Source organism: Hypanus sabinus, chromosome 2, assembly GCF_030144855.1.
Source record: "Hypanus sabinus isolate sHypSab1 chromosome 2, sHypSab1.hap1, whole genome shotgun sequence".
Lineage (NCBI taxonomy): Eukaryota > Metazoa > Chordata > Chondrichthyes > Myliobatiformes > Dasyatidae > Hypanus > Hypanus sabinus.
Genome location: NC_082707.1, coordinates 37,487,097 through 37,513,300, shown reverse-complemented (window position 1 = coordinate 37,513,300; position 26,204 = coordinate 37,487,097). Strand labels below are relative to the sequence as shown.

General features: G+C 43.6%; 1 protein-coding gene across 6 annotated transcripts in view; it reads right to left on the bottom strand.

The window, feature by feature from the left end:
- Nucleotides 1-26,204, bottom strand: part of tnk2b (tyrosine kinase, non-receptor, 2b) — a 254,802-nt gene that overhangs the window by 106,673 nt on the left and 121,925 nt on the right. For 2 of the 6 annotated variants that reach the window (XM_059944266.1, XM_059944289.1), the window contains exon 1: nt 20,053-20,471. The exons of 2 other annotated variants lie outside the window; for them this stretch is intronic. In XM_059944266.1, coding sequence (XP_059800249.1) covers nt 20,053-20,115 — 63 coding nt within the window. In that variant the 5' untranslated portion in view covers nt 20,116-20,471. Of the gene's footprint in view, nt 1-20,052; nt 20,472-26,204 lie in introns of those variants that run through there. 2 more of the 6 variants (XM_059944272.1, XM_059944297.1) reach the window with 1 other exon arrangement.

Below are 26,204 nucleotides of genomic sequence, written 5' to 3'. Positions count from 1 at the left end.
CCTCTGGGGTTAGCGGGCTCTGTGGCCAGGCCTGGTCTGGTTTGCTGCTGGGAGCGTGGCCTGGTAATCTGTGCGATGGACGGCCCACTCACCTTCTTGGCGTTCCACAGCAAGTCCGCCTGGGCTGCCACCTTCCGGGTGTCGCTGAAATCCGTGTCGGACAGCAGCAGGCATATGTCCTCGGGCAGCTGCTCCAGGAATGCCTGCTCAAACATGAGGCAGAGTTTGTGTCTGCCGGCCAGAGACAACATCTCATTCATTAAAGCCGATGGAGGTCTGTCTTCCAAGCCATCCAGGTGCAGTAAACGGGCAGCCCACTCGCGCTGTGAGAGTCCGAAAGTCCTTATGAGCAGGGCTTTGAATTCCGTGTACTTTGCCGTCCGCTGGGGGAGACTGTACAAACTCCTCAACCTGGGCCGCTGTGTCCTGGTCGAGGGAGCTCACTACGTAGTAGTAACATGTGTCCTCTGAGGTTATCTGCTGAACGTGGAATTGGGCTTCTGCTTGCTGGAACCAGAGATGAGGTTGCAGCGCCAGAAGCTTGGCAGTTTCAACAAAACCGCATGAACAGATGTGGCGTCGGTCCTCTTCGGTCCAAAAATCGTTTGGACCATCGGGGTCACCAATTGTAGCGGTGTGCTACACGCAGCGCTAAAATAACAACACGGAGTCGGTAAACTGCAGTTAAAGAAGATTTTATTCGAACTTCACAGCCTTGCTTTAAAGCCTCCCTGATCCCGCCCTCCCGGGGCGCGGATGCTGTAGGGGGCTTGTACTCACAATCCCCTGCAGGCTTTTCCCTTTGTTGGTGAAGCAGACCTGGGGCCCTTTTGGGACTGGCCTTTTTGCCGGCGCGCTGGCTATTTATGAGCCAGTTCGAGTGCGCTAGGAAGTGGGTCGCCACAGGCTTACATTACAACTGTTATTTGGCCAAGCTTCCATTCATGCAGCTATAGCTTCTTATTTCAAGGCCTACAATATTGATATTAAGCCTATTGTGTGTCATGTTATTAAACAACTTTGGGAAGTCTACATCAACCTTAAACAGGATAGATCTGTTTTCTCCAATATTCAGCCAAGTGGCTGCTATTCTTATCCGGACTGTTTCATAAGATTCCCCCACCACCAACAGTTAAATGTACAGGTCTGTGATTAGTGGATTTATGCCTGTGCCATTTTGTTTACGAACACTGGTCAAAGTTTTAGATTTTCCAGTCCTAGGGCTTATACCCTGGATTCTATAGAAATGCTTGGAAGATTCTGGCCAAAACCTCTGCAGTTACCTCTTACCTCAATAGCTTTAGATGTTTCCCATCCACACAAGGCAAGTTGAATTCACTACTCATTATAACTAGCCTTTCTTTCAGAATCAGAATTATTATCACCAGCATATGTCGTGAAATTTGTTAGCTTAGCAGCAGAAGTTCCATACAATACAAAATATAGAAGTAAAAAATAATAAATAAATCAATTGCAGTATATGTGTATTGAATAGATTAAAAATCGTTCAAAGAACAGAAGTAATATATATTTAAAAGTGAGGTAGTGTTCAAGGGTTCAATGTCCATTCAGGAATCGGATGGCAGAGGAAAGAAGCTCTTCCTGAATCGCTGACTGTGTGCCTCAGGCTTCTGTACCTCCTACCCGATGGTAACAGTGAGAAAAGGGCATGTCATGGGTGCTGGAGGTCCTTAATAATGGATCCTGCTTTTCTGACACACCACTCCTTGAAGATGTCCTGGGTACTTTGTAGGCTAGTACTCAAGCTGGAGCCAACTAAATTTTCAACCCTCTGCAGCTTCTTCCAGTCCTGTGCAATAGCACCTCCCTCCCCCCCCCCCCCCCCCCGCATACAGCCTGTCAGAATGCTCTCCACGGTACATCTAGAGAAGCTTCTGAGTGTATTTGTTGATATACCAAATCTCTACAAACTCCTAATGAAGTACAGTCGGCCCTCCTTATCCGCAGGTTCCGCATGCACAGATTCAACCAACCACGGATTGAGAAAACCCAATTCTCTCCACAGCACTTGTTGTTTGAGCATGTACAGACATTATTTTCTCTTTTGCCATTATTCCCTAAACAATACAGTATAACAACTATTTACATCGTATTAGGTATTATAAGTAATCTAAAAATGATTTGAAGTATACGGGAGGATGTGCATAGGTTACCGCAGATTGGGAATCAAAAAAAACGGAAGTTCTCTAAGTCGGAACATCCGGTATTATTTAGCGTCAGTTAGTCAAACGTTTCTCTTAGTATATGGTATAATTTTACCTTTCTATGCATATAGAACACTTAAGAAACATAAGTATTTCAATAATTAAACCACTGTATTGCTTAGTAATAATTGTAGCTTTCATCAGGGCAGGGCCTTCATATGCTCCATTCTTCCTCACTTTATCCTTTAAAATTGTTCCGATCGTTGGCTTACTGTAGCCTAATGCTTTTCCAATAACCGATGGCGTTTCACCTCTTTCCGATCGCTTTATTATTTCCACTTTATTTTCAATTGTGATCGTTTTCCGGACAGCGGGCAGTGGGTCCTGATCTCCGCCAGGTCCTAAAGTCCATCGCACTGAGACAGGTTAAATAAGGTCCGGAACTCCACCAGAACCTAAAGTCCACGGAATTGAGCATCTGCGTTTTTTTGGTATCTGCAGGGACGGGGGGTGGGGTCCCTGAACCAATCCCCCGCAGATAAGGAGGGCCAATTGTATAATCACTATCTTACCTTCTTTATAACTGTATCAATATGGTGGGACCAGGTTAGGTCCTCAGAGATCTTGACACCTAGGAACTTGAAAATGCTCACTCTCTCCACTTCTGATCCCTCTATGAGCATTGGTTTGGGTTCCTTCATCTTACCCTTTCTGAAGTCCACAATCAGCTCTTTTATCTTACTGATGTTGAGTGCCAGGTTGTTGCTGCAGCACCACTCCACTAGTTGGCATATCTTACTCTTATATGCCCTGTCGTTGCCACTTGAGATTCTACCAACGATGGTTGTATCATCAACAAATTTATAGATGGTCATTGAGCTATGCCTAGCCAAAGAGTCATGGGTATAGAGAGAATAGAGCAGTGGGCTAAGCATACACGCCTGAGGTGTACCGGTGTTGATCATCAGCAAAGAGACGTTATCGCCAATCCGCACAGATTGTGGTTGTCTGGATAGAAAGTCGAGGATCCAATTGTAGAGGGAGGTACAGAGGCCTAGGTTCTGTAACTTCTCAATCACGAATGTGGGAATGATGGTATTAAATGCTGAGCTATACTCGATGAACAGCATCTTGACATAGGTATTTGTGCTATCCAGGTAGTCTAAACCCAAGTGAAGAGGCATTGAGATTGCATTTGCCATTGACCTATTCTGACGACAGGCAAATTGCAACTGCCCTTGCTGAGGCAGAAATTCAGTCAAGTCATGACCAACCTCTCAAAGCATTTCATCACTGTAGATGAGAGTGCTACCGGGCAATAGTCATAAAGGCAGCTCACTTTATTCTTCTTCGGCACTGGTTTAATTGTTGCCTTTTTGAAGCAAGTGGGAACTTCTGCCCGTAGCAGTGAGAGGTTGCACCATTCTTTTTCAATTTTCAACTACATCTTCCCATGCTGATACTCCAGTAGCAGCATCTGATGTCTTTGGTAAGGAAATATTTCAGTCAAGTGTTCAGCCTGCAAATAGCAATTTTCCTTTTGGTCTCTCCTACAACTTGTAATTTATAGTTTTCATTACCATGTATTTCAATGTACTGCTGCTGCAAAACAACAAATTTCATGACACATGTCAGTGATATTAAACCCAATACTTTTTCTGAAACATGTTTGTTAAATAGTTTTAAATTCTTTTTATGTTTACTGCTAATCCTTCCCCACATGCCCCATCATATTCTTTCCGATTTCTTTATTTCCTTCTCAACTTACAGAATCAGCTGGTTGCAACAATTCTATTTGTCTCACAATCGTTTTTTAAAATGATGCCTGGAATACTAGCTTTTATTTCCCTATCTTCATCTCTCATGTGCATCTCTACACTGTAGCTGAAACATTGCCTCCTTTATTACAACCTTCCCAGTCAAGTATTGACTCCAATTAACCTTATGCAAATTTGTTCTTATCCCACTGAAACAGTCCCTTTTCAAATTGACCACTTTTACCTTGCAATGCTCTTTATTGTTTTCCACACAACTCTAAACCTTTGAAATTATGATGACTTGGATCAGCATTTGGCCCAATTTCTGCAATGTATTTTATCTAAACACCTTTTAAATATCATTATGGTACCTACTACAACTACTTTCTCTGTCAACTCACTCCAAATACGCACCAACTTCCATGTCAAGAGGGTGCTCTTTGGTCCCTTTTAAATCTTTTCTTCCTTACTTTAAACCTATGCTCTCTAGTTTTTGGCTCTTTTTCCTTGAGTAAAGAACTATGTGCATTCACCCTATCCATGACCCCCATGATGCTATACAGGTAGTCCCCGAGTTACGAACATTTGACTTACGGACAACTCATACTTATGAACCGAGGAAGGAGAACACTGTCCACCATTTTAAGTCGGATCGCAACGCCGTCCACCATTTTAATTGTTGCCGTTGACACTGTGTTGAGTGTGTAACTTTGTATTTGGCTTAAATTTTCCTTAGCAAGATTCACCCTGACCCCCCACCATTCCGGTTGACTGGTGGTGCAGTGAGATCAGCGCCAGGCTCGAGAATGGAGGTTCCCGAGTTCAATCCAGTGACAGACCACTCCCGTGCCGGGTTGATGTCGATCCAGTGACTCCTGTACCATCCGTGCCGGGTTGATGTTGAGCTCGCAACTTGACCTCATAACAAAAAAACACTGCCACCTCCAGTTTAAATTCCCACGCGGAATATTGTGGAAGATCAAATACCCAAACCCAGAACAGCTCCCATTTGTCCCATTTAACCTGTGTCAGTGCAGTGGACTTTAGGACCCGGGGAACTCAGTGTGGTGGTCCTTAGGACCCAGCGAACCTCGGGAGCCGGCAGAGATCGGGACCCACCGCCTGAGTGTTTCTGTTCCGTTGATGGGAAGCGATCATGATTGAAAATAAAGTGGAAATAATAAAGTATTTGGAAAGAGGTGAAACGCCATCAGTCATTGGAAAAGCGTTAGGCTACATTCAGTCAACGATTGGAACAATTTTAAAGAATAAATTCAGAATAATGGACATGTGAAAGACCCTGCCCCGATGAAAGCTACAATTATTACTAAGCAACGCAGTGGTTTAATTATTGGAATATATATGTTTCTTAAGTGTTTTATATACATAGAAAGGTAAAACATATTCTATATAACTAAGACAAACGTTTGACTAACTGACACTAAATAATACCGGATGTACTTGTTCCGACTTACGTACAAATCCGACTTAAAGACGGACTCAGGAACAGAACTCGCTCATAACCCAGGGACTGCCTGTTGTTCCAGGAATAAATCCTAGCCTATCCAACCTATTAAGCCCTTGAGCTCTGGCAACATTCTTGTAAATTTCCTTTAGTTTCATTTCCAACATAATGACATCATTCCAGCAACAAGGTGACCAAAACTGTACAAAATACTCCAAGTGTGGCCTCACCAACATTTTGCACATTGCTTTCTAGAACCAAGACCAGCAATACAGACTTCCTCACTAGACGAAAAACAAAATGATTAAGAAAGTTCTCTTTACACATCACAAATATTCCCACATCTTCTCTTATGTATTTGCAATCCCAGTTCATATCTGTCATGTTGAAATGTTACGTTATTGTTATGATGGATTTTGAACAATCCTGTACACTGAAATATTGTTCCTTAATACCCCTTCCACTAGTCATCAACCTCTTGAATACTCCCAGTAACAGAACTGTTCCTTGTTTGTTGAATCTAATCCGATAAGATCCCATCATCCCAACATGCTTTCTCGAATCAACACTGACATAGTCTCTCCTTTCTTTTAGTCTCTACCTTTCTTCAGCACCATTTGACTGGAAATACTTAAAACCTATTCCTTCCAATCTTTCAGCCAGGTTTCTTGCAACATCATCATTTCAAGTGGTTAATTCTGCCTGCAGCCCAATTTTGTTTAATACGCTTCCCGTGTTTTCATACCAGCACTATAAACTTACTTTAAGCATACCCTGAATTCTTTGAATTCCTTCTTGGTCTTGTTTGGCCAAAAATTTTAATTTCTTGATCCATGTAATTTTATCTCTCCTGATTTTTTCTGCACTTTGCCTGACTTTTTCGTACAATGTCCATCATCCTGCATGAGGAGTATTAGGGAACCTTCCTCCAAGGTCACTGACCTTAACTCTGTTGAGATGCAATCCATATGCCCTGATCTGGTTCCACTTTCCCCAGACCTGACTCCAAGGTTCCAGAAATCTGAAGCCTTTCCCCCTATATCATCAGCTTAGCCACTTGTTTTTCTGAAGCAACCGATATCCTTGTTGAAGTGCTGTACAGGCATCAAAATAGTGTTTTAGCTATTAATTAAGTATATGTAAGCCGAGTGTTAGGGTAAGGAGTAAGAGGTTTAAAGATTATCAAGAGTGTGGCTGGATTTAGGTATGCACTGTCTTAATGGATGGTGAAAAGAAGTACTCACATAACATGCAAGCAGTACCTAGACAAACATTTGTATTGCTAATATGAACAGTGTATTGGTAAATGAGATCAATAGAGACCGATACTTGATGATCAACATGGATCTTTTATGTTGTTTTAACTATCTGGAATAGGACTCAGAGGCTAGAGTTACCACAGCAGAAATAAATGTCAGTCAGCCCATATCTAAAACTTGTGCTACTAGGATATTGTACTGCCCTTTTGAACAATGTAACAAACGTGATGGATAGAATCCTTTCACCCATTTGTAGCTTATTAGAAATGCAATACACCCAACAACACAAACGCAGCATTTCCTAACAATTTAAATTGTATGCCATCAACATGTAAAAAATCATGCAAGGAACCAGTAAATGAAAAAGTCAGTCTTTGTTTCTCTCATGAGAATTCCCTACAATGACTTGATACAACTGCATAATTTGTAGCAAATGTTTCTCGGAAAATGAAGTCAAAAGTCATACAAACAGGAAGTGGGAGTATCCAACTCACTAAATGATTAAAATTCAGCCCAAGTGAGAGCACAGGACAATATCTTACAGACCACTGGGCTGAAAACTATGAATCACAAGAGAAAGCAAATATAAATCACACATCACTTATTCGTTCAGGTCAAGGGATTTCAGCATGATGCTTCATAACAAACAACAATGAATTTCATTTCTGTGACAGATTTCCCACATGCTTTTTTCATTTTAAGACTGGAAACCAAAACTAAAATTGGATTTTATAAATTTATGACAAGTGCATGAAGATACAATTTTAATTGAAAATGATTCATTTGGAAAGAACAGAAAGTAACGACCCCTTACATAAACCTTTGCCCTCTTGATCAAAACCCAGTGTTGTAAGTCCAGCTCACTGGTTGACAGATATATACCTGAATTGTTTTCAGAATAATGAAAGTTGTGCAGAATTGTAAAGTAAGGCTTTATTACCATAAAATGCCTTCATGTGAAACATTTATCAGCATTTCAAATTCTAGCTATAACCAGAATAAATAAAAACAAAACCCACTAAAAGCAAAGCCATGCTCCTTCTCATGACCATTTATATGTAGTACTTTGAAACAAGGACCAAACAAGTTTGAGGGTATTAGAGGGAAAGTTAAGGGGCCTGGTGGGTAAAAGATGATGTTGGAGGAAGGTAAGCTATGTGATTGCAGATGGATTGTGCAATACTTGCAATTCATTTTCCTTTTAAGCAATATCTACTCCTATTTAACCATCTTCCATTAGAAAAACTGGAGAATTGAATGAAATAAGCACAAGTACAACAGAAGCTGTAGAAATCTGCTAGCACAAAAGCTTCCTGTCCTTTAAACTGATGTTTAGTAGACATGCCAAAGCAAATATTGACAACAGTTTTGTGAGCTCCAAATATTAAACAGCCCATCAAACCGCAGCCCGCCTCCCCCAGTTACCCGCCTACCCAATCTCCTACCCCTCAAAAAGTCATGAAATCGAATATGGAACATCCTCAACCTACACCCACTTGCATACGGTTCAGTAAATTCTGGTTCAATAACTTGCATAACTGGGCACTTATACAACAAATGCACATAAATAGAGCCATTACTCATAATACAGCACTAAATGTGGATGAGTGAAGGAGGCACTTTAAATCCAGATACACTCAATTGTTAAAACTGCAATTGGAGTGGCAACATGACACTAGCTTTAGCGACAGAGAATAGAATGACCTAAAGCAATGAAAGAAATCAGTGTATGAGTGTGAGATTTCAGCTTTCTCTGTACTAAAGCTTTTAATAGGAGGCAATGAATTTGCTAGAGCATAATCCACTTTTGTGCAGACCATCTTGAAGTATGAATGATGCAGCTGGGAGTAAAATGTTTTCCCTCCAAAAGCACAGTGCTGTTACTGTTTTGTTTTAAAAAAAATCACTTTAAAAAGCTCTATGTGGCACATTTCGCACTGTGCAACGGAATTTAATTTTGCAAGTATCAACCAAGTTTGTTATCTGCTGGATTCATTCTACATAAACAGTGGTATACAGTCAAAAGTACTGCACCAACTACTGTCTGCCCAGCAGGAAACAGAGTAGTTACAAGCAATCAACTGTTGAAGTAGACTATTCAACGCCTCCTCTGGCTAAATATTGTTGATTATGCAACCAGTTAACAAAACATGGCTACTGACTCACTCATCTACACTTTTAATCCTTAGGAAGCACTCAGGTTAAATGTCAGTAATTGTTAGTGACATGTGGTTTGTCATTGACCTGTTCTGAAATGAAAGGCAAATTTAAAGATCACATTAAATACAGTTGAAGACTGTACTCCACCTGTGAACATTCTTGAAATAGTTGAAATAATTCAGGTGGTAATAGTTCCAGTATATTTCCCCTTTATTATCTTGGGGTTTCTCTGGATTATTGCCTTTCACGTATTTGCATTACCATAAATCAGTGGACGGTGGAGAGGAGTGGCCTTTTCTTTTTCAGGCAGTCCCTCAAGAGTGAATTGTTTCTACTTCAGTTGGGGTACCTTGAAGATTAGCTGAAGGTGCAGGAAATATTTGCTGGATAAGTTGTTTGAGAAGTGGAGCAGTCCTTCTTTCTTTAATCAACTTCTGCCTGCTCACAAAGGATTGTGGGTGTCACCTGGATGTCTTTCTGTATACGCTTCCCACATTAATTGGTCATGGGCTTGTTCCTTTGAGAGCATGTTTTTAACAAGGAGACATTGAAAATATTCTTGTAATGTTTCCAGTGTTTTTTCAAGATGATGACACCACGCTAGGTGGCACTGTAGTGTGATGGATATTCACTGTCCAGGGCCAAGGGGGGCTCTTCTTTCTTTTTTGCCATTCAGCTTTCTAAAGACAGCAGTTGTGAACTTCTAAAGATCAAAAGTGGTGTTATTGAGTTATTTAAACTTCCAATTACTATTCTTTGTTTAGCTGCTTGTCGTAAACGGGAGCCAGTCTTCCGTTCTTAATGCAAATGGCAAGCAGTAAGCAGTTTAACGTTAAAAGGACAGCTTTGTAAACAAGCACAAGAGATTCTGCAGATGCGGGAAATCCAGAACGTACACAAAATGCTGGAGGAACTCAGTAGATCATGCTATGGAAATGAATAAATAGTCGATGTTTTGAGCTGAGACTTTTCTTTACAACTGGAAAAGAGGGAAGCAGCCAAAATAAAAAGGTGGAGGGGGGAGAGGCGAAGGAGGACATACTAGAAGGTGATAGTTGAGGCCAAGTGGGTGGGAAAGATAAAGGACTGGAGAGGAAGGAATCTGATAGGAGAGGAGAGTGGACCACGGGAGAAAGGGAAGAAGGAAACCTAGGGGGAGATGATATACAGGTGAGAAGAGATAAAAGACCAAAGCGAGGAATAGAAGAAGAGGTGAGGGAGGGGGAAATTTTTTTTAAACCAGAATGAGAAATCGATATTCATGCCATCAGGTTGGAGGCTATTCAAAAATACAAGGTGTTGCTCCTCCACGTGAGGATGGCTTCATCATGGCAAAAGTGAAGGCCATGAGCCGACATGTTGGAACGGGAACGGGAATCCGAATTAAAACGTTTAGTCACTCGGAAGATCCGCTTTTGGCAGATGGAGCAGAGATGCTCAACGAAGTGGTTGCCCAAGCTACGGTGGGTCTCACCAATGTAGAGGAGGCTGCATCGGAACACCGCACACATCAGATGATCCCAGCAGAATCGCAGGTGAAGCCCTGCCCCACCTGTAAGGAGTGTCAGGAGCCCTGAATGGAGGTGAGGGAGGAGGTGAATGGGCAAATGTAGCAATTTGTCTGCTTGAAAGGATAAATGTTGGGAGAAAGATTAATGGGAGGGATGAATGGACAAGGGACTCACAGAAGAAGCAATCCCTGCAGAAAGTAGAAAGGTAAAGACACGATGGTGGCAGGATCCATCTCGGAGATGGCAGAAGTTGCAAAAGATGAAGTGTTCAATGCAGAAGTTCATGGAGTGGTAGGCAAGGGCAAGAGGAACTCTAGAATTAAGATAGTGGAAAGAAGAGGTGAGCACAGAGAAGGGACAAAGAAGGAATCTGATATCAGTCTTAAAGAAGGGTCTTGACCTGAAACGTCAACTGTTTATTCATTTCCAGATGCTGCCTGATTTACTGAGCTCCTCCAGCATTGTGTGTGCCTGTGAATGTATGTGTGCAATCAAACACTGCCTAAAGCATAGACTTGCTAGCCACACAGCACCTGGACTTATTACTCCAGAGATGCAGTGCAAGACAATGGTTATGTTAATTAGGCTTGTTTCAAATTATACAATGCTGGTTAAATTGTTGAGTACAAAGAAGCTTGCAGACTTGACTGATACAATCACTTAGCATATTAAACAGCTGATTTGCTAATAGTTGGAAGATTGGTGTGTTCAGGGAATCAGCATTAATTGTGGAGAGCTGGGAACTCTGACTCCTGAAGCTTTTACACCACTTGTGTGAAAGGTTTCTGAGAAAGTGAAGTCACCCATGTGGCAAAGATACAGTATAAATGTATCAGAATCAGGTTTATTACCACCGGCATGTGATGTGAAATTTGTTAACTTAGCAGCAGCTTAATGCAATGCATAATCTAGCAGAGAGAAAAAAATAAGAATAAATAAAGTAAAAATAATAGTCGACCTTCACTAATCTGACTACCTGTAATCTGGTTCCTTTGATAATCCGGCACTGATCTCAAATTTTCTGCGGAACTGTAATTTCAAATTTCCTGGGCCACCGTACCAATCTGCTGATCTGTTCACGTGGTGGCGCGCTCTTGTAAGCACAGACAGATGATTCCTGCTTGTTTTCCTGCATTTATTAATATAATTTGTGTGAGGCGCTGCTGCCCAGCAGCTGCCAATGGTGGGGGAGCACGCTGGGTAGGTCCTCCTTCTCCCCGGCCTGCTGGCAGTCACACACTGCCCTCCTGCGTCGCCCGGCCGGTGCTCCGTTCTCTTCTGCCCACGACCTCAGACCAGATGTGGAGACCCGCTGAATTTAAGCATTTTACTAAGTGGAGGAAAAGAAACTAACGAGGATTCCCTCAGTAACCGCGAGTGAAAAGGGAAGAGCCCAGCGCCAAATCCTTTGCCGCCTGGCGGTTGCATGAAATGTGGCGTATAGACCTCCTTTCTCCGACTTCTGCTTCTGCTCACCCAGAAGTGCTGCCACCAACATCAACAGTGTTTGAAGAAACTGTTGTGCCAGTTTCAGCACCAGTTCCTGATGTTTCACTCATTTTTCAAATGAAGATGTTGACGATCCTGACAACCCCACACTTGCAAACATGCAACTTTGCCTGAAGGTATATTAAATGTCTCACTTTAGAAGCAGAAGTGCTGAACTGTTCTGTATAAGTTAATTCCTGTACATTTACCTGTTACCTTTATTTTATCTGTGCCTGTACAGTATATTACTTTATTAAAATTTCACTTCCTACTCATTAAATATTTCTGTTTCATTATTATCTAACTTGTACTGATTCACATGATATTTTAAAGGTATGATGAGGCGATTAACTATTGCTTAATGTGATCCTTCGGCAATTCGGCATTTTCACTAATCCAGCACTCCACAGGTCCCAATAGTGCCAGATTAGTGAAGGTCGATCTATAATAATAATAAACAAGTAAATCAATTACATACATTGAATAGATTAAAAAATGTGCAAAAACAGAAATATTGTATATTCTTTAAAAAGTGAGGTAGTGTCCAAAAATTAAATGTCCATTTAGGAGTCGGATGGCAGAGGGGAAGAGGCTGTTCCTGAATCGCTAACTGTATGCCTTCAGGCTTCTGTACCTCCTACCTGATGGCAACAGTGAGAGAAAGGCACACTTGGGCGCTGGAGGTCCTTAATAATGGAAGTTGCCTTTCTGAGACACCGCTCCCTAAAGATGTCCCTGGGTACCCAAGATGGAGCTGACGAGATTTATAACCTTCTGCGGCTTCTTTCAGTCTTGTGCAGTAGCCCCAACCCCCCACACCAGATAGTGTTGCAGCCTGTCAGAATACTCTCCACAGTACAACTATAGAAGTTTTTGAGTGAATTTGTTGATATGTCAAATCTCTTCAAACGCCAAACGCAGTAGAGCCGCTGTCTTGCCTTCTTTATCACTACATCGATATGTTGGGACCAGGTTAGACCCTCAGAGATCTTGACACCCAGGAACTTGAAGCTGCTCACTCTCTCCACTTCTGATCCCCCAATGAGGATTGGTATCTATCTGTTCCTTCGCCTTACCCTTCCGGAAGTCCACAATCAGCTCTTTCATCTTACTGACATTGAGTGCCAGGTTGTTTCTGCAGCACCACTCCACTAGTTGGAATACCTCACTCCCATACACCCTCTCGACACCACCTGAGATTTACCAACAATGGTTGTATTGTCAGCAAATTTATAGATGATATTTGAGCTATGCCTAGCCACACAGTCATGTACAAATAGAGAGTAGAGCAGTGGGCTAAGCTATAAAGGAGGGTGGTGACACAGACCGCTTGGTACACAGCGACCTTTGTGGAGGGACGAAGGCTCCTGTTCTGAAAGACTCTATGCCTAAGTCTCCTGAAGGCAACCTGTTTAATACAGCTCTGGATGTCGTTGTCAATTCTCAGAGAGAATGCTCCCCAGATATTTTTTAAAATGGCACTACTGACAGCTTTTCATCAACAGTGAAGGAAGATAGGGTGGGTGGGACACTGGTACTCCACTGGCAAACCACTTCTGTCTTGGTGGCACTGACAGCCAGCCCCATCCTGCTGTATGCTCTCACTGTCACAGCAAGGACAGTCTGAAGATCCTCCGGAGCATGGGCCACAAGAGCACAGTCATCTGCATACTGCAGCTCCAGGACCCATTCTCTACAGAGTTTGGTGGTTGCGTGGAGCCTCCTGATGTTAAAGAGGTTGCCACCTAACCTGACATCCACTGCCTCCCTTATAGCTGTGAAGCTTGGATAACCTACAGCCGTCACATCAAGTCCTTGAAGCGCTCCACATAAGCTGCCTTCAGCACATCCTGGAAATTACCTGGTGTGAGCGGGTGCCTCACACTGAAATACTTGTAAAGACCAACTGCAGAAGTATTGAGGCCATGATCACCCAGTGTCCGCTGCAGTGGCTGGGACAAGTGATAAGGATGCCCCCTATGTAGGCTACCCTGCAGAGTGTTATACGGTCAGCTACATCATGGTCGATGCTAGGCTGGAGGGCTGAAGAAGCGTTAAAAGGATGTGATGAAAAATGCTTTAAGGAAGTGCAAGATCAGACCCAAGGAGCTGGAGGATGTTGCTGCTGACCTTAACACTTGGCAACAGCTGTGTAGCAACAGGGTTCGTATTCTGGAGATGGAAAGAATAACCATAAGACAGCAGAAGAGAGCCAGAAGAAATGCAGCCATGGTTACCATCACTATCACCACTACCACATATACATGTCCCACCTGCAATAGAACTTGTGGGTCCAGGATAGGACTGTATAGTCAAAGATCTCACCGTTAAAGGAGTGGACGTCATCATTGGATTCCGATGGACAACCGAAGTCAAGTGAAGTGGGCTAAGCACACTCCCCTGAAATGTGCCAGTGTTGATCGTCAGTGAGCATTTCAGACTTTTTAGGAATGGTATCAGAACATCAAGGAAAATGACAGAAACACAGGGTGAACCAGAATTCATTCCTTTTCCTTCGATTCCTGAAATGGACAACTGGCTTGTCTGCATCTTGTTGGTATGTCATTTTTGCTTACAAGAATTATAACTGTTATGGAAACCCTTTTAGGTTTTAGAAATGGTTTGTAATTTGGAAGTCTTATAAGCTAGAAATCCTCAGAGCTTTCAATGTGCTTTAAGAATGTTATTTGGATTTAAACATTATCATGAAAAATAAATGAACTGTATTTAAATTACTTTGTTAGCTGGAAGTATCTCCTCCTTGGTAAGAAGGTACCCACCGCTCAACAATAGGTACTGACAGCTAAACTTGCTGTGGAGTATAAACGGCAAAGTGAACTCCTCTACCCATAGCTATCTATATTGGATAGCACTGTAGGTCTTCACTCGAGTTTAGAACTTTGCAGTCAGCAAACCCCAATTATCATCACAATAGACTGTATGGGGGTCTTAAAGAGGTCCCTAACCCTAACACGAGGGAGGATCTAGACAGGTCAAGTGACAGGTAAAATCATGTAAGTGGACAAAGACATGGAAAAATGAGCGATTATCTATTTTAATAGAGAAAAAGGAAAGCTTTTTTTCCCCAAATGGTGAGAATTTGAAAACTGGTAACTAGAGGGACCCAAATAGAAGAATCACTAAAATTAGTATACAGACTCAGCAAGCATTTAAGAAGATGGGCAACATGTTGCTAGGCTTTACATTTGAAGGAAAGGCCATTTAGTCCACTATGCCAACCATCTATACTAATAATGGCATAGATGTACCAACTATCTATATCAACATCTATACTAATTCCATGTTGCAGCTCAGTCGTGAAGTTTATTCAAGACAAAGATTGAGAATATTAAGAAATATGGTGCAAGAGCTACCATGTGCCATGATATTATTGAACTGGGGAACAGCCATGAGGACCTAAATAACCTATGTCTGGTAATGATACAATGATGGAAATTGAAGCTAGAAGTTCTGGGGTTCAAGTGTCAGCCCAGTCACTGGAGCAGATCAAACACAACTGAAGCCTCAAGAGTCATGATATTATAAGATTGATTCACTTATCCCATGAAGGGATTTAGAAGCAACACACACAAAGTGCTTGAGGAACTCTAAAAGCCCAGCAGCATCTCTCGAAAAGATACCTACTGAAGGAGCTCAGCCTGAAACCTCAACTGTACAGAAGCTGCCTGACCTGCTAAGTTCCTCCAGCATTTTGTGTATGTTGCTTGGATTTCAAGCATCTGCAAATTTTCTCTTGTTTCTGAAGGGATTTAGAAGGCAGCATTTCCCCAAAATAATGTTGGTGAAACCTCTCCAAGGCTTTGAGGTGCCAGTTTTGAGCAGGCCATCTCTCTGAAGTGCACAGGAAGATAAAAATTATTGCTGCCATGAAGAACACGATTTAAATCATAAACAGAAAAGATTCTGCAAATGCTGACAATGTTGGGCAATGCACAACAGAGAACCCTAACCCTGTTACAATCATAAACTAAGATGACAAGATATGGTGAGTGTAGATGTGCAGGAAAGAGAGGAGATTCAGGTGAATGCAGCATTGATCACGTGGAAGGGAAACCTGTTCTTTGGAAAAAGAAGATGTCTCTGATGTTCTAGCATCTTATTTATCAGACATTCTTAATCTGATTTCTGCCCCCTTCATTGCCAGTCCAGAACATTCATGTTAAATTAAATCACTGCTCATAAAAATAAAGATGTGTAAAATAAATCCTTGGCAAGGGAAAATGAGACCAAAGGCAAACATATACAATTACTGGCATATCTATATGCAACTCTAGTGATGGCAGGAAAAGACAGAAGAGCAGGATCTTGGAACTAATGAGACAAGCCAAAATTTCAGATCTGGCCATATTTCAATTACCTGCTACTTGGTCCAGTGTGCATTCTGCAGCACTAAACTCTCAAGTGCAGTGCCAATAGCAAAGGTTTGAAATCTTCACTTGGGCAGACTAGGAACATTCAGCGTACAGGAAATGAAATTTTACACAAGTGGACATGCATTGAAGAGGAAAAGAGGGTACTGAATGAAAGAATGTGCACACAAGAATGAGAGTACAGACTAAGCTAGCCCCATGTCAAAGATTTGCTTTCATAAACTAAATACTACCCTCAAATATGCCAACAAAAATCTGACTTATTTTCACCACAGTTTTGACTGCACAAGAATTTACAAAAACAAACTACACCTCCTTCTAAAAAAAATTAATCATGAGGTAACAGCTGTTCGGATATAAACTACATATTAGAGCTGACCTCCACAAGCTCATGCAGATCCATTGTGCCAGATTGACAAGATATAGAAAATACATCCACTGAGAATTAACACAATACTTGCAACAGCTGTGACCTCAACTAGAGACAAAATATTAGGGAAAAACCTGCAGAAGGACCTCTCCAACACAACAATGTTAATGAATCACTCTAATGTTTTTTTCCATGAATATATGATAAATTTTAAGAGGGTTTTACAAATACTGATTCCAAAAAGTAAATTAAATCTATGCTAATTGCTACACTTACTACTTTCTACATTCTATGTTGTAAAAACAATCACTGATAATGTGTCTAGTCCAGATCTCATGAACTATTAGTATCACATATTAGAAGTTAAACACAGCTCTGCTGATTTTTTTATTCCTTGATGCAATTACCAGGTTCTAAATGCAACCATCAAGTAAAAATAGTGCCCACTGGGATTCTACTGAGTGATACAGAAGCCTTTTCCACTCATACATGCAGCAGATGAGTGGGAGTAGGTCATTCACCCTCTAGCTGCCTGAACAATCCCATGAGATCACGACTGAACTTAAAAAATTATCCCACCTGATCATCTTTCTTTCTATTTTATTAGCATCCTAATATCCTCCAAACCCCAGTTTGCCTCTTCCTGATCTCAGTTGTCCTTCCCCTTCAATCTTTCCATTTTCACTTGCCTCATATTTCCCAGACTTCAAACACCCCCAACTCAGTTATTGAATTTCCTCCAGATTTTGTTGTGATCTAATCTATTTGTGTTGCTTTCAAATTCTTTCAGTCATTTACAACTCGCATTATCTAGACTTAGATGCCACTGTTGTTGCATTACACAATCACACTACTGCACTCATCTGCCAATAGTCTGAACGATTCCAAGAATAAGCTATAAATTTAGCTGGTACTGGAGTCAGATAGCTTCAGAGCAATTGACAAGATCACAGTAAGCAATAGGAGGCAACCTTAATACAAGTGTGCCCTGGAGTTCTTCCATATCAGTAACCATCAGAACATAGAACAGTAGAGCACAGCAAAAGGCAGTTCAGCTCATTATGTCTGTGCCTAATGTGATGCCAAATTAAACCATAGTCATTTGGCTGCAAATGATCCACACACATCCATTTCTCTGCATATTCACATTCCTGGGAAAAAGACTATGTTTCTCAGAGAATGCTATAGAAAAAACAATCCACGTTTGCCCAGTCCCCCTTTATAGCTAACACTCTCTAATCCAGGCAACATCTTGGTACTCCTCTCCTGCACCCTTTCCAAAGCCTCCACATCTTTTCTGTAATATGGCAAGCAGTATTGCACACATTATTTCAAATGTAGCCTATACAAAGTTTAATACAGCTGAAACACTTAAATTCCTGTCCTCAATGTCCTGACCAGTGAAGGCAACCTACCATACTGCTTCCATAACAACCTTTGCATTTTTGTTGTTATTTTCAGGGAGCTATGGGATTGGATGCCAAGATCAATGTTCCAAAAGGGTCCTGCCATTTAATCCGTACTTTTCCCTTACATTTTACCTCTCAAAGTGCAACACTTTACATTCCATTTGCCATTTCTCAGCCCAATCACAGACGATGGCGGTGCACAGAGTGGGAAAACCCCATTAGGCAAGTTTCCACTGGGCTACGGGATTTCACTTTGGTTAATTATTTTCAGTATTATTTTCCTAATGAACAACAGGAGAAAAGTTAACATTAAATATATTTCTCCCTGCCTACCATATTCCTTGTATCGTTTTGTTGCTGAAAGATAAAGGAGGGATAATTATTCTAAATTTGCAATTGAAGAATTAACTGCCACCTTTCTGAATTTGAAATTTCTAGGCACATGGCTTATGATATTTTTGTCCAACGTTAAAAATTATGGTTAACATGACTTTAGTTTTACATATTTGCTGAGACAAATGAGTTTCCTTACTGTTATCATAGACATAGATAATTTAGACCAGTAGACACTTGGAGAGCCAGCAAGGGAAGAATGATAAAATAATTATTACGTAGTATTCTATTTCTTGAATATCATTTACAAGTTCCATTTGGAAAGAGTACATTTGAAGGTTGGGTGAGGACAGGATCAATCTTACTAAATGAATATTTACTAATGAAATAGTCAGCTGTTACTCTTTTGCACATCGACAGAATTAGCACCCTTAACTCAGATTTTAAATTTTCATTTTCCCCTTTTTAACTGGAACCATTCAACATACAATTTCAAAATATCAATGCTAAATACTTGTTGCCAATTATATAATATGATCTCAGTAGTCCACTCCCATTATATCTGCAGCCCTATACTTAAGTCTGTTTACAAGAAGGCCAATTATGTATCAAAACAAAAATGTTGAAAATAATTATGTCAACTAACAATTATAGACAAGGAAGAAGAACAGTTTAATGTTCTGATCAATGATCATTTATTAAAATCCGAAGAAACGTTATTAACCTGGAAGATTAACTCTGTTTCACAGATGCTGCCTGATCATTTCAGCTTTTCCTGTTATAGTTGTAGATTTCCTGAATTTGCAGCTTTTCAAAATTTAGTTGTGGATCAACTTGGGAAGATCTGACAAAAAACAATATTTATTACTATTGCTAAAACATATTTTATACTTGTATCTAAACTAATCACACAGTACATCTCACACATGCATGCAATGTTTGTGAAACCAAGGTGTTAATTATAAGTAACACCCACAAAAAGATGCAGGAACTCAGCAGAGACCTTGGGCCGAAACATCGCCTGTACTCTTTTCCATAGATGATGTCTGACCTGCTGAGTTCCTTCAGCATTTTGTGTATGTTGCTTTGGATTTCAAGCATCTGCAGATTTACTTGCGGTGTTGGTTGAAATATTACTTGTGTCTTTGTATTGTGAAAAACTGAAGTCGATGCTGGTGCAAATAGCAGGCTGTATTTGCAGAAACTGTAACCTAAATGTTAAAATACACATTCAGCTTTTGATTCATTCATATTTTAGAACCTGTGTATATCAGCAGCCATAATCCATTGATGTATAGAAATATGCAGCTTCTAAATGATGGTTTCACTCTGAAGTTCATCTTTCTGATGAACATTGCTTTGTATTGCTCAGGAATTCTTCCTGCATATTAGTCTGGTAATATACTATAATGTCCTCCTCAGGACAAAACTCCATAGAATTTACAGAGACACTAGGCTGCTGAACCATCTGAGTCTCCCTCTTAACCACCCTGGCTGGCTCAAGTAAAATGCAGAGCATTATTTTAAAGGCTACCGTAACAAAGAACAATTTAACATATCTGGGATACTAAGTTGATCTGTACACACTAGCGTTCCCCTTATGCAAGGTGCATGCGTAACAACAGTGACTTCTCTTTTCATAGCAATCATAGGCAGAGCAGCACAATAAACCCAGATGTATCAACATGACAGTTCTTTTAAAAGGAATCGTCTTTAAAAAAATCAAAGCTACCAAGTAACTTACTTTATAAACATGAAAACGTGCCAGAAAAGGAATGGATCTCTTCAGCTTGTCAAAGCGACGCATGACTGTGCCGTGGTATTTCCCTTAATTTCTTAACTATCTAATTTAAAGCAAATCCAGTATTCCAAGTTATCCATTCCATTCTCCCTGGAGTAAAAGTTCCTCAGCTTCCTATGACATGGAATGCTGCTGCATTTTCTCAGGGACACAATTTTACATCCCAACATTTTCCTTTTCCTTTAAATTATAATCGCCGAACTCACTTTGCATGCTCACTGATTGCAACTCAAGTGATTTCTTTTCCTGCCGATGGAATAAACAGCAGCTTTCTTCAATAACATTCATCTCAAAGCTGTCATACACTATAGGAGTTGACTGTGTACTGAATAGTAAAACTGTGCTGTTCTGCTATTCAACTGCAACACAATTTGGACTGGAGCCAGGAGGTCAATATTAACTGGAGGATGGAGAGTTCATTTCCTGTGGGCCCCTCAGCTGATGGTTTAACAAGGCAATTCTCCACGCCTCCTCACATACCGCCAACCAAACTCACCCCCCCCCCCCCGCTGCATCACCCTCCAACCAGTAGAGGAGCTCACAAGATGAAGCAGTGCTGCACTTTAATTCTGCATTTAAAGCCGGAGAAGAGTAAACTGCATTACGCCTAATAGCCCACTGAAATCGGTCTGAAATGGAAAAACCCTCAGCTGGGAACAGTCTAGTACCCATTCAATTTGAAAAGGATGTTTTTAAAGATGACAATTGTTCTTTATTCTTTAAAAGGGCCAACTATCGAACATGTTATCACATTCACATTTTGTTTTCAATGTAACGTACATTGAACTGCGCATCTATAAAGAAAGATTGGCTTACTTTAACAAAATAGAAGAGTTTTAAATGATTTACAACCTTCAGTAAGCACTTTAGACAACACTGAGAACAGTGAAAAAAAAGTGTCGTAAAGTGAAAGATGAAGCAACAGAACAGGCATTAAAAACGTGAAGCTGCTGATCTGCTAGCCACCCACCACTAAAAACAAACAAGAAAACTGCTCTGCTACTCCACCCGTGGGCCTGGAAGAATTCAAGAATGGGAGAAGTGGAAATTAAGACAATAGGACCAGGAGCGTGAAAAATAGACTTTGTAATCAGCTTGTTAACAGTATACAAGATTCACAGAAAACACAATTTCTATTACAAATTAAAACAATCTTTAAACTTGATAACACTACAGATCCCAAACCTAATTCTACTGCCATTTTCTGAAAAATGGAGTAGAATTTTATTTAGAGCGAAATTCTAAAGTAATTACCTAACTATCTGAACACCAACAGCCTTGACTGGAGATAGCACAAATGCATGGTATTTAAGCACATTCTTCAAGTACAAAAACTTCAGCCAACTGCTGCTGGAGAGATTCAGAAATACTTGTGCTAAACACAGTTGCATCTTGCCTAGGTTCCAAGATGCTGCTACTGTTATCTTCCAATAAAGAAGCCATTATACAGGCCTGACAATATAAATTACTTGCAAAATAAAAGTGAGGCATTCAAACTCTTTCAGAACATAATCAATAACACATAATAATATAAGTACTTACCTGTGGCAAAACCAATGCGTAAAAATTAATTTTTAAAAAGGCAGGGTAGACATGGGGCAAGTACAGGTGTCCCCCGTTTTTCGAACGTTCGCTTTACATCAACTCGCTGTTATGAAAGACCTACATTAGTTAACTGTTTTCGCTAACAGAAAGTGTTTTCATTATTATGAGAAAAGGCAGTGCGTGCCGAGCAGCCAAGTCCCTCCCCCGGGACTGCATTCTAGCCGGCATTGCATAAACACGTGCCTGTGTGCATCTGTGCTTTATGTCGATTTATTTTGTGCATCCGTTAGCAAGATGAGTTCTAAGGTATCGGAAAAGCCTAAAAGGGCGCGTAAGGGTGTTACACTTAGCGTAAAACCAGACATAATTAAGCGTTTCGATCATGGTGAACGAAGTAAGGACATACTGAGTTTGGCTAAGGGTTTGTGGAAGTTGACGAAGATGATGTTGAAGAGGTTTTGGCATCCCATGACTAAGAAGTGACAGATGAAGAGGAAAGGATAACAATTGAAGCCAAACGCAGTAGCGAACGGCCCAAAAGTGAAGTTGTCCAGGAACTGAATGGGAAGCAATTGCGTGAGATTTTCACTGTGATTGACAACACTGCAATGATTGCAGAAAAGTATGACTTTAATTTTGAAAGGGTGCGTAGGTTTAGGGCATATTTGCTGGATGGTTTGAGTGCTTAAAAAGAACTGTATGATAGAAAGATACGTGAGGTTAAGCAGTCAAGCATACTGTCGTTTTTCAAGCCTTCCACATCAGCCACAGCAGACGAGGAAACTCAGCCTTCGACATTGAGGCGGGCAGACACAGAAGAAGGTGACCTGCCTGCCCTGATGGAAACAGACGACGATGAGATGATACTGTGGCGACCCACTTCCTAGCGCACTCGAACCGGTTCACAAATAGCCAGCACGCGGGCACAAAGGCCAGTCCCAAAAGGGCGCCAGGTCTGCTTCACCAACAAAGGGAAAAGCCTGCGGGGGATTGTGAGTACGTGCCCCCTACCGCATCCGCGCCCGGGGAGGGCGGGATCAGGGAGGCTTTAAAGAAAGGCTGTGAAGTTCGAATAAAATCTTCTTTAACTGCAGTTTACCGACTCCGTGTCGTTATTTTAGCGCTGCGTGTAGCACACCGCTACAATTGGTGACCCCGACGGTCCAAACAATATTTGGACCGGAGATGACCGACGCCATATCTGTTCATGCGGTTTTGTTGAAACTGCCAAGCTTCTGGACGCTGCGACCTCACCTCTGGTTCCAGCAAGCAGAAGCCCAATTCCACGTTCGGCAGATAACCTCAGAGGACACACGTTACTACTACGTGGTGAGCTCCCTCGACCAGGACACAGCGGCCCAGGTTGAGGAGTTCGTACAGTCTCCCCCAGCGGACGGCAAAGTACACGGAATTCAAAGCCCTGCTCATAAGGACTGTCGGACTCACACAGCGCGAGCGGGCTGCCCGTTTACTGCACCTGGATGGCTTGGGAGACAGACCTCCATCGGCTTTAATGAATGAGATGTTGTCTCTGGCCGGCGGACACAAACCCTGCCTCATGTTTGAGCAGGCATTCCTGGAGCAGCTGCCCGAGGACATATGCCTGCTGCTGTCCGACGCGGATTTCAGCGACCCCCGGAAGGTGGCAGCCCGGGCGGACTTGCTGTGGAACGCCAAGAAGGTGAGTGGGGCGTCCATCGCACAGATCACCAGGCCACACTCCCAGCAGCAAACCAGACCAGGCCCAGCCACAGAGCCTGCTAACCCCAGAGGCAGGGGTGGGGAGCCCAACAAACAATGGTGTTTCTACCACCAGCGGTGGGGCGCAGAAGCCCGCCGCTGTAGCCCACCATGCAAGTTCCCAGGAAATGCCAGGGCCAGCCGCCGCTGATGGCTACAGCGGCTGGCCATCGGGATAGCCTCCTGTATGTGTGGGACAAGAGGTCGGGATGCCGTTTTTTGGTCGACACCGGTGCTGAGATCAGCATCTTACCTCCGACGAGTGATGACACCCGCAACAAGGCACCGGGTCCCCCCCGAGGGCCGTGAACAGCAGCACGTTAAGGACCTACAGCACCCGTACGGTGCAGCTACAGTTCGGCTCCAGCTGGTTCACGTGGGACTTCACACTGGCCGCCGTAGCCCAACCGCTTCTGGGTGCGGATTTTTTGCGGGCTCACAGCCTGCTGGTCGACCTGCCGAGGCAGAGACTGGTCTACGCCGAGACCTTTCAGACGTTCTCCCTGGGTGCAGCCCAGTTGCCAGCCCCACACCTCAACTCCATCACCCTGTCCAACAACGACTTCACCAGAGTCCTGGCGGATTTCCCATTGGTTCTGGCACCGCACATCACGGCAGCCATGCCCCGACGCAGCGTACAGCACCACATCCTGACCCAGGGACCACCCCTCCACGCCCGTGATCGGCGGCTTCCCCCGTATAAGCTCCGACTGGCGAAGGAGGAGTTCAAGAGGATGGAGGAATTGGGGATCATCCGGCGGTCCGACAGCCCATGGGCCTCCCCCCTGCACATGGTGCCCAAAGTGACAGGGGGCTGGAGACCATGCGGTGACTACCGCAGGCTGAACGAGGCTACCACACCGGACCACTACCCTGTGCCGTACATTTAGGACTTTGCAGCAAACCTGCATGGCGCACGGATCTTCTCCAAGGTAGACCTCATCCGGGGATACCATCAAATCCCGATGCATCCGGACGACGTCCCCAAAACGGCTCTCATCACCCCGTTCGGCCTTTTCGAGTTCCTCCGCATGCCGTTCGGCCTGAAGAATGCCGCACAGACGTTCCAGCGGTTAATGGACACGGTGGGACGCGACCTGGACTTTGCATTCATCTATTTGGACGACATCCTCGTAGCCAGCAGCAGTCGTCAGGAGCATCTGTCCAACCTCCGTCAACTCTACGCCCAACTGAGTGAGTACGGTCTAACAATCAACCCAGCCAAATGCCAGCTTGGGCTCGACACCATCGACTTCCTGGGCCACAGGATAACTAAAGATGGGGCAACCCCTCTGCCCGCTAAGGTAGACGCGGTCCGCCATTTCCCCCGACCCACCAGGAATTCGTAGGTATGGTCAATTTCTACCACCGCTTCCTCCCTTCAGCTGCCCGAATCATGCGCCCTGTTTGCCCTGATGTCGGGTCCGGGCAAGGACATTACCTGGGACGAGGAGTCCGCCGCCGCTTTCATTAAAACGAAAGAAGCCTTGGCGAATGCCGCGATGCTAGTACACCCCAGAATGGACGTCCCTACCGCCTTCACAGTGGACGCATCTGACACGGCAGTCGGTGGGGTGCTGGAGCATCTCATCGTGGGTCGCTGGCAACCCCTGACGTTTTTCAGCAAACACCTGCGGCCACCCGAGCTCAAATACAGTGCTTTCGACCAGGAACTGTTCGCGCTATACCTGGCAATCCGGCATTTCAGGTACTTCTTAGAAGGTAGGCCCTTCACCGCGTTCACGGACCACAAGCCGCTTACCTTTACGTTCACGAAGGTGTCCGATCCCTGGTCGTCCCGCCAGCAGCGCCAACTGTCCTACATCTCTGAATACATGACGGATGTCCGGCACATCTCGGGTGTCGTGGCGGACACGCTCTCTCACCCTAACATTCATGCCCTTTCCCAAGGGGTAGACTTTGAGGCGCTGGCAGAGGCACAGCAGGCAGACAAGGAGATCCCGAGTTACAGAACCGCAGTCTCCGGTTTGCAGCTCCAGGACCTCCCCGTAGGCCCAGGTGAGAGGACCCTACTCTGTGACGTCGCCACTGGCCAGCCCTGTCCCGTTGTCCCGGCACCTTGGCGGCGACACGTTTTCGACTCCATCATAACTTAGCGCACCCCTCCGTCCGGATGGTCTCCAGCAGGTTTGTTTGGCACAGACTCCGCAAGCAGGTCAGTGATGGGCCAGAACGTGCATGCACTGCCAGACGGCCAAGGCACACCAAAGCTCTGCCGCAGCAGTTCCACCCCACCCACCGGCGCTTCGACCACATTCATGTGGATATCGTGGGCCCCCTGCCAGTGTCGGGCAGAGCGCGGCACCTCCTGACTATCGTGGACCGGTTCACAAGATGGCCAGAGGCGATCCCGCTCACCGACACCACCTCCGAATCTTGCGCCCGGGCACTGATCGCCACCTGGGTGTCCCGCTTTGGTGGACCGGCCCACATTACCTCCGACAGAGGCGCCCAGTTCACCTCCAGCCTGTGGTCAGCTATGGCCAGCCTTTTGGGGACACAGCTGCACCACACCACTGCCTACCACCCACAGTCGAACGGGCTAGTGGAGCGTTTCCATCGTCACCTAAAGTCGGCTCTCATGGCCCGCCTGAGAGGAGCTACCTGGGTGGACGAGCTTCCCTGGGTCCTACTCAGCATCCGCACGGCACCCAAAAACGATCTGCACGCCTCGTCGGCCGAGTTGGTGTACGGCGCACCCCTGGTCGTCCCCGGGGAGTTCATACCAGCCCCAAGGGGGCAAGAGGAAGAACCCGCAGCAGTCCTGGGCAGACTACGCGAGAGGCTCG